This window comes from Aspergillus ibericus (assembly GCF_003184845.1).
Source record: "Aspergillus ibericus CBS 121593 unplaced genomic scaffold BO80scaffold_4, whole genome shotgun sequence".
Taxonomy (NCBI): domain Eukaryota; kingdom Fungi; phylum Ascomycota; class Eurotiomycetes; order Eurotiales; family Aspergillaceae; genus Aspergillus; species Aspergillus ibericus.
Window position 1 is genome coordinate 624,725 of NW_020292102.1, and position 10,737 is coordinate 635,461.

At 14.6% G+C, this 10,737-nt stretch overlaps 1 protein-coding gene across 1 annotated transcript; it reads right to left on the reverse strand.

Annotated features, from left to right (window-relative positions):
• Positions 1-9,983: 9,983 nt before the first annotated feature.
• Positions 9,984-10,166, reverse strand: BO80DRAFT_346590 (uncharacterized protein; the record flags this gene model as incomplete). The annotated part of the gene is made up of 1 exon (XM_025715375.1): positions 9,984-10,166. A coding segment is annotated over one exon (183 nt), but the record flags the coding sequence as incomplete, so codon positions are not given.
• Positions 10,167-10,737: the final 571 nt, after the last annotated feature.

Below are 10,737 nucleotides of genomic sequence, written 5' to 3' on the forward strand. Positions count from 1 at the left end.
GAAATATTACTAATTAAATTCTATTAATTCTATAATATTTTTTCTATAGATTTTTTTTAATAATTATTTTTTATAGTCCTGTAGACCATATTAATTTTAAATTTAATAAGATATTTTTATATAATTTTATATATTTTTTTCAAAAGCTAAATTTAAAAATCTTATAAAAATATATTAAAGAAAACTTAAAATTAAATTAAATATAACTTTTTAAGAGCCTTATGGAGGCTTTTATTCTTTTTATATTTAAGAAAAATAATTTATATCTCTATATAGATTATAAGTATCTTAATAAAATCTTTAAGATTTACTATTTTTTATTTCTTATTTTAGAGATTCTTGATAAAGTTATAGTAAATTTTTTTAAAAAATTAATATTAAAAATACTTATTATTAAATTCGCATTAAATAAGGAGATAAATAGAAAATAATATTTTATATTTAATATAATTATTTTAAATATATAATAATATTATTTAGATTAACTAATACTGTAGTAATTTTTTAAAATTATATATATATTATATTTTATAAGCTTCTCAATAACTTTTATATAATATATTTAAATAATATTTTTATCTTTTTACTAGATAGGGAATCTTATATAAAATATATTTATTAAATATTAAAAAATTTTTAAAAATTAAATTTTATATAAAACTATTAAAATATTTATTTTATTAATCCTAAGTTAAATTTTTAAAATATATTATTAATATTGATAATATTTCCATGGATCCTTACTGAGTAAATAATATTATTTTATAATTATTATTTAAAAGTTATTATAATAATATTTAAGTCTTGAAATTTTGTAATTTTTATAAATAATTTATTTAAAATTATTTTTATATTATATTATCTTTTATTTTTTTATTTTATAAAATAATTAATAAAAGAAAATTTAGAAAAATCTAATTAAATCTGTATAAATAAATAATTTTTTATTGTTTAATTATAATTTTTTAACAAGTATTTTTATTAATATATTTTAATTTTATGCAATTTTAATATTTAGAAATTAATATATCTAAAAAAAAGTAAGTAGGATCTTATTCTAATTTAATAATAAAAATATATTTTATTTGATTATTTTTTAATTTTTAAGCTCTCTGGTACTGAACTAAATTATAATATTTTAAATTAAAAATTATTTATTATTATATATATTTTTTAAATAATAATAATAATACTTCAAGAGGACTTTCCAAATAATTAAAATTTTATTTAACTATTTAAATTTATAATCTTGTATGTACTAGACTAGAGTTATTAAAAAATAAATTTAATCAATAAATTTTTTAAAATACCTACTAAATCTTATATAAAATTTATTTTTTAAAACAAATTTTGATCCCGATTCAAGATTATTTATAAATATATATTATTTTTAATAATTAAAAAAGTTAGTAAATATAGAATCTTAATTTAAATTTTAAAATATATGATTATTCTAGATTTAATATTTATATAGTATTAAATTTAAAGGATTTTAATAGTTGAGTTTATATAAAAATAGCTAATTAAATCATTTAAAAAAATTTATTTTAAAAGAAATTTATTTTTTAATTTATAATAATATATATATATATTACAGAAGGTCTATATTTAGATATATATAATTCTAAGTTTTAAAGAATAATCTTATATTTATAGAATAAAGATCCAAAGATTCAATCGTATAAGATTATTATTTAATTAAAATAATTAGATTAAAAATATTAGACTATCAAGGTTACTAGCTATATTTATTTTAAAAATTATTTTTATATTTTATTTTCTAAAATATTATATTAAATACTTATTTATTTATATTATAATAATTTATTAGTAGGATACTTTGGAAAGATCTAAATACAAGTTTTATTATATAAAAAATTTTATTAGAGTAGATTATATAAGAATTAAACCAATATATCTAAATTTATTTAATATATTAAAATAATATAGTTCCAAAATATTAACCATATAGTACTCTTAAATTTTTATTAATTTTATTTTATTTTTTTATAGAATTAATAATGGATTTTATTATAGGATTATTTCTAATTATTAAATATAAATAAATTATTAATTCTATTTTTATTATTATGAATTAATTTTAAAAATATTATTTTTTTATTATCTTATTAACTATAAAAGCTTTAAATCTAGTTAAATTATTTTATTAATAAGTTAAATTAGTTCTTGGGCTCCCTAATAAGATTATGTTTAATTAAATTTTAATATTTATTAGTAAATTTTAATTAAATTTATCTTATAATAATTATATAATTTTAAAATTTATTATTATATTTTATCCACAAACTGATAATTAAATAGAAAGAATAAATTAAATTTCAGAGTATTACTTAAAATATTATTCTACTAAATTCTATATAAATTAGACTGTAATATTGCTAATTATTTAATTTATTTATAATAGTATAAATAATATAATTATTAAATAATTACTTAATAAAACTTTATATAATTATTGATTAGATTTTTATATTAAAATTAAAAATAATTTTTAATAGTAAGAGGTTTCAGCTATATAAAATAAATTTAAAAAACTTAAATAAATAATAGAATAACTTTAAAAAATCTAATAAATAATTATAGAAAAATAAAAAGAACACTATAATAAATCTAAAAAGTTATTCTATTTTTTAAAAAAAGATTTAGTTAAATTATTAATCTAAAATCTATAATCTAAGAGATTAAGTAAACTAGCTTTAAAATTTATAAGATTTTTTTAAATTTTAAAATAAATTAAATTATAAGTATACTGTTTCTGCTTACCTAAGAAATATAAATAAATTTATAATATATTTTATATCTTATTATTAAAATTATAAAATATTTATATAAATTATAAAAAAATATTACTAATACCGGAGCTAAACAACGAGAAAAAATAAAAAATTAAAAAAATTAAAAACTACTAATAATATAATAGTTAAGACTATTATTTAATTAAATAAAAAGAATAGCCTGGCGAATATAATTAATAGATATCTAAAAAAATATAAATAATATATTTTAAATTATTTATAATTACTGAAAAAAAACAGAAAAGATTAAAATAAATAATAAAATATTATTACAATAATAAAGTTTTAAAAATATTATATATTTAATTTATTAATTTAAATACTAGATCTATAAAATTATTTTATTATTTTTTTATTAATATTATAATTATTTATATGCAATCCAGCCCAAATTATATAAAAAATATAAAAATCTATTATAAATAATAATTTATATTTAAATATCTAAAATTATATCTATAAATTTTTAAAAAGATTAAGTATTCAAATATCCCTTAAATTATAAGAATATAAATAGGGAAGTTATTATAAAAAATCTAAGTTTTTAAAAATATTATCATATTTTTTTATTTTTAAAATTATTATTAAAATTATTTTTAAAAGCCGCTAAAATATTAAAAAATATTTATAAATTATTTTTATTATATTATAAAAAAAATTATTATTATTTAAATTATATAGTCTACATCTCCTGGCAGTAAATAAAAAAATATTTATTTATTATATTAATAGAATTTTAAATATAATATATCAGTGCTAAAATATAAGAATTAATAAATTATAATATTATATTAAATAATTAAATATTATTAGTAATTATAAATATTAGTCTAGTATTTTATTAATAAATTATTCTAAAAAGTGATTATCTATTAATTTATATTTTTCTTAGATAGGTCTTTCAAATAAAGCCCTATAATATAAATAATTTTTAATATTTCTAAAAGTTTTAATAAAATTGAAACTACTTATATATAAATAAGTATATAATTTATTATTTAAATCTTTAATATTAAGTATTTTATTAATTTATTGAAAAATCTTTATAAAATTATAAATATTTTCTAGTATTCTAATAAATATTTAGTTATATTAGTAAATAAGTAATACTAGTAAAAAATTAATATTATATTATTAAAAATATATTAAATAATAAATAAAATACTAATAATATTATTATATTTTTTTGATTTAAATAAAAGTAATATATATAAAAGAAGTATGCCAGCTTAATAGCTATATTATAAATAACTTAATATTTTATAATTTATTAGGCATAAAGTATCATAATTATTTTTTTAATTAAATAATAATAAAAAAACTCAGAAATATAATATAATTAATAATAATTAAAAAATTATAATATTAAATAAAAGAAACTATTACAAAGGATAAGAAAACTATGGAAAAAAAATATTATTATTAATAGTAATATTATAGTAAATTATTATTATATAAGAAATAAAATTATTTATTAACTCTAATTATAATAATAATAAATATATTATAGTATCTCGCGCTCTTCTTACCTTATAATAATATAGTAATAATTATTCTAAGATTTATTATTTATTTTTTTACTATATTCTTATTATAAAATTATTTATATATAGCTTTCTGAGCTAGAAGACTTGGCTTAAAAAAATAATTATAATAAAATAATCTAGATTAAGATCTTATTTTATTAGTATTAGTCTAACTAATAATTTAGCCCTATAATAAGCCATGCTAGAAAGATTAAAATTATAAGATTATTAACTTATATATTATAGCAGCCCGTTGACCTTTATGTAATAAGAGAGTAGAGTTGTTGTACTATCTAATCCTTTAAAAATTAATCTATCTTTTAAATATAGGCTAGCTTTATTATTACTAATAAAATCTTATATATTTAATGACTAATTCCTTACTTAGTTAACAGGCCTTCTACCCTAATAAGTAGATCCTATCACAATTAAAATATATATTAAATTTTTAAATATTATAGAAGATTATATTCTTTTAATCCTTATAATAGATTTATTATAAAAATATTAACTAAAAAATTAATAATAATAATTTAAAAAAATATAATCTTATATTTTATATATTATACTACAGACTTATTTCTTATATTACTTTATTATATTATTTATTATATAAATCTTTTCTAATTAAATTATTATATTTAATTATAGTATTATTATATTATATATTAATATAAAAATCTATTTTATAGAATAAACTTTTAAATTTTAATTTAATATTAGTCTTTTCTAGACCTTTTTTAATATATTAATAATATTGTTATGGGGCATACTGGGTGCGCATTCCAGGTACTTCCCGCTGCACTATCAGCAAAAGGACTAGGATGTAAAGCTAATGGCTTTACACTGCGCACGCTATATAAGGGTATTCAGGAACAGGATTCAGGCAGGATTCAGGCAACCACACGGGTTCAGGTAGCCAGGCAGGCAGGCACCATGACAAATATTATTAATAATAAATAATTATATGATATATAATATTCTAAGAATCTTATAATTTTTAATTAAACATTTTTTAGATATTTCATAAAACATATATTTCATATTAATCTTTTTTTAATATTTTTATAAATTAAAATTTAATATAAAATAAATAATAATGTGATAGGATCTACTTGTCAGGATAGAAGGCCAGTTAACTGGGTAAGGAACTGGCCACCAAACGTGTAGGATTCCACTAATAATAATAATATAGCCTATATCTATAAGATAGAGACTAATCCTTAGAGGATTAGTAATCTAACACTGAGAAATATTACTTTATAATAGATAAGGAGATCCTAAACTACTACTAATAATCTTATAACTTCTATGACTATCCCAGTGCGTCACTCTGAGGACCCAGATCACACTAGCTGGATTACTACAGGACTAGAATATCGGTCAGGCTAGTACCGATAAGGCCTCCATCTAGACTGTTCTATTATAATTATCCTCTCTTCTACTGAACCGAGCCTTCTGGCTTGGGAAGCTGTATATAAATAGCTTTATAATAGGATTATAGTGAAAAGCAGGGAATAAGCCTTAAGATAATTATTAATATATTCTCGTAGAGTGAGGGGAGTATAAAATACTATAATATATTTATATTTATTATAATTATTATTATAGCTAGGATTAGTAAATAGCTTTATTCTAATATAATAATAGCCCACTATAATACTAGTATTAATATTATTATTTCTTTTTTTCATTCTTTATACTTCTCTTGTCTCTCGCGATAGCTTTTTTTATTAAATATTATATTCTTTTAATTATTAGCGTCTATATTATATCTCTAGATTTTTTATTATTATTTATTTAAAGATTTTATCACGATATCTCGTTCCCGTAGAACCGTGAAGTATTATGTTACTTATAATATAATAATTAAACCTATATATTTTTTCTATATATACTATCTTTAATCTGATTTAAAAAAATATAAAACTACTGCTAATATCCTATTTATTATTTATTATATTTTTAATAGTAAGACTTCAATCCTTTACCAATGCTATTATAAGGGAAATAAGAAATATAATTTTATAAATATTCTATATGTTAATATATTATTTATTTATTAATATAATTAGATATCGATAGAAATACTAAGTAATATTTATAATTTAGTAAATATTTTCTAATAACTTAACAAGTTACTAAAGATTAAAGATTAGAATAATAAATTATATATACGCTTGTATACCAGTAATTTTAATCTTATAAAAATTTTTAAAAATATAGAGACTATTTATACTATAAGTCTTTATCTCAAAGATTTAAAAAAAAATATAAATTAATAAATAACTGTTTTCTAAAATAATTCATTAACTAAATATTAGATAGATATTTATAGATATTAATAATATTTAATTATATAATATAATACTGTGGCGCACTAATTTTCCTATTCTAATATTAATATAATATATTTAGAGCTCTGCTAGTATAATAAGTAAATTTTTCTATATTTATTACTAGAAAATGTGGATTTTATTATATAAATTATAATAATAATTATTTTATTTCAGGAGATTATAAATATAATTTATAAATATTTCTTTAATATTTTAACATCCTCTAACAGTGATTTAGAGAATAATTTAAAGAATAAAGAAAAAATAATAATAATTTTAAAAACTTAGATTATTTATAATAGTTTCCCTGTACATATTTCCATTATTTAATAGATATATTAATACTTAATATTTATTAATATTTTAGTATTGGTTTGGAAATATTACTAGTTAAATATATATAAATACTCTTTATTACTTTATATAAAATAATATAATATATTTCTTAGCGTATTTAGCCTATAGTTAGAAAAATTAAGGAAAAATTATGTGACTTAATATATCTATAATATATATATTTAATATAAAGATTATTTAGTAATAGTCTTCCGTAATTTTATTAATTTTAATAATTTTTAATATTTCTTTTAATAATTTTTAATATATTCTTGTATATTAACCATACTTTTACTAGAAATCTATTAATTATATTTACTAAATTATTCTTTTTATTTAATTAAATAATAGTCTTAGTTATTATATTATTAATAATTTTTAATTTCTTTAACTTTCTATTCTTTCTCATCATCTAGCTTTAGTATTAGTAATATTTTTTTATAATTTATATTAATATTCCATGGCTCTAATAATGAGATATAAAATATATTATAGATTTATCTATATTTCTTAGATAAATATAAATAATATATTTATAATCTAATCTATTTTAAAATTTAAAAAGATTCTATAAATTTTAAAGCCAGCTTTCTCGATCCCTTAAACTATAGGTTTTAAATTAATAACTTTGACTAAGTCTTTTTTCTTAAAATAAAATAACTTTTTATATTTATTATAATATTCCTTTTACTTTTTTATAATTATTTATTATATTTTTTAGAGTTATTCTTTTACTTACCTAAGCTTTTTAATTCCATCCTATATAATTAGGATCTTTTACTATTAAGAACCATTCTTAATTCTAATATAAAAATCTAGTAAATAATTATAAAAAATTTTATTAAATAATTATCTAGTAATTATATTATCTATATTATTATATATAAATTAAACAATTAGTAATATTACAACCTAATTTATAAAAAACTTAGTAGAGTAATATTTTAAATAATATTTTAAAATTTAATTTATTCTTTTTATTTAGTTATTAATTTATAAATGAAACACAGTAGAAAGCTTTAAAATTATATAATTATTATAGTTTAAATTAGATTAAAACTTACTAGTGAATATTAAACTTTAATTAGATATAATTCTATTAAAAAATTTAAATACTAGTTTAATTTGTTGATAGAACAGTTCAGCCAGATTTAGAACTATTATAGTTAATAGAATAGTAAAAAAAAATAATATTTTAAAAATTAATTAATAATAATAAAAATAAAATTAATAATTTATTTATATTAGATAATTAGAGGCAATCCTGTAATAAAATCTATTAATAATTCTATAAAAAAAAGAAATTAATAGGGATTTAAGATTATTATATAATTAATATTTTAAAACTATATTATCTTAATATATTAAATAAATTTAAATATATTTAATTATATTCTTATGCAGTCTACTCCAGTGGAACTTTTTATATAATAAAATCTTTATTTAAGTCTTTCTAAAATATCCTATTAATAGATTATTATAATATAAATGGATAAACATTTAACATAATATTTTAAAAAATAAAATATAAAATTAGTCTTTGAAATAGATATAACTAGTAATCTTAATAATTTAATACTTTTAATCTAATTATTTTTATTAAATAGTAATTTTTTATTATTAAATCTCTAGACTTTTATTTTATAAACACAAGATTATTTTTTAAAGCTTAAAATTATATTTATCCGAGTATAGAATTTCTGTAGTATATATATATATTATTATAAATTAAAAAATAAATCTTTTTTAGAATAAATTTTTTTAAATAATCTAGTCAGCTATCTCTATACTAGTTCAACTATTAAGATCCTTTAAGCTTAATATTATGTGGGTATCAAACCTAAAATAATTCTATATATTTTAAAATTTAAACTAGAATTTTATATTTATTAAATCTTTAATTATTAAAGATAACATACCTATGAAACACTCTTAAATCAGGACTAAAAATTTCTTTTAAAAAATAGACTTTATTTAAGATTTAGTAAGTACTCTGGAGAATCTATTTATTAAATTTAATTTTTTTATTTTATATTTAATAATAAAATTAAAAGAAATTAGATTTATAAACTATTAGATTTATTTTTTATTAATGTTAGTTTAACATATGAAAGATTATAAGTTTAAATAATTAAATAAAATTTTAATTATTTAAGAAATCCCCTCAAGATATTATTGCTATTATTTAAAAGAGTAAATAATAATAAATAATTTTTAATTTAAAATATTATAATTTAGTTTAATACTGGAGAATTTACAAGACTAAAAAATAATTAGATAGAATATATTTTTATTATTAAATTAAAATAAAATTTTATTTATTCTTTCTTTAGATGTATTAGTTTCTAAATATTAAGGTTTTATAAAATTAAAATATATTAATAAAAATACTTATTAAAAGGTAATAATTAGACAGTAAAAAATAGTTTATTTATATAAATTTAATTAAATTTTCTTTAATTTTTATCCATTAACTACTCTACAAAGTAAAGAGATAAAAAATAATATAATATAAAAATAATTTTAAATAAATTATTAATAAAAATTACAAAATCTTAAAAAAACTTAAATATTATAATAACTTTTAAATAATAATTATAAAATAATATTATTTACTCAGCGGAGATCTATAGATATATTATTAATATTAATAATATATTCCAAAAATTTGACTTGGGATTAGTAAAATAAGTACTTTAATAATTTTATATAAAATTTAATTTCTTGAAGTCTTTCTAGTACTTAATAAATATATTTTATATAAGATTTTCTATTTAGTAAAAAGATAAGGATACTATCTAGATATATTATATAAAAGTTATTAAAAAGTCCACGGAGTATAGTATATATATAATTTTAAAAAATTACTAGAGTATTAGTTAATTTAAATAGTATAATTATATACTTGAAATGACTATATTAAATATAAAATATTATTTTTAATTTATTATTTTTTTAATATAAATTCAGTAGTAGGCATCCTTGATATTAATCTTTAAAAAATATTTATTATTTAAAACTCTATTAAGGATCTTTAAAATAAAAAATAAAAAATAGTAATTTTTAATAAATATTTTATTAAAACTTTTATAATCTACACATAAGTATAAACTACTATTTTTTTTAAATATAAAAAAATAGGAGCTCCCGTAGGACCTTTAAAAAACTATATTTAACTTAATTTTAGGTTTTCTTTAATATATTTCCGTAGGACTTTAAGTTCAGCTTTTAAAAGAAAGTATATAAAATTATATAAAAATATTTTATTAGATTTAAGATTAATAGCATAGTCTACAGGGCTATAAAGAGATAGTTATTAAAAAGAATTTATAAAGAAAATATCATGAAATTAGTAGAATTTAATTAATAATAATTCTAGATTTAATAATAGATTATAAAGTTCTTCTTTAAATAGTTAGATATTTTTAAAAAATTTAATAACAGTGTATATTTTTACTAAATTTTAAATTACTTTAATAAATTTAGTAATAAAAAAAATATTAATAATATATTAAATTATTATAAATAATTTCATGCTAATAAGGTGATAGATAAATCTTAAAATATAGTTATTAATAATAAAATAAAGCTGCTATTCAGCTAAGAATCTTTATTAATTTTTATATAATATTATTTAAAAGTTTGAGTATTTCCTCATGAATTAATAATAATAATAAAAATCTTCTATATATTATAAATAGAAGTGTTAAATTAATTAAT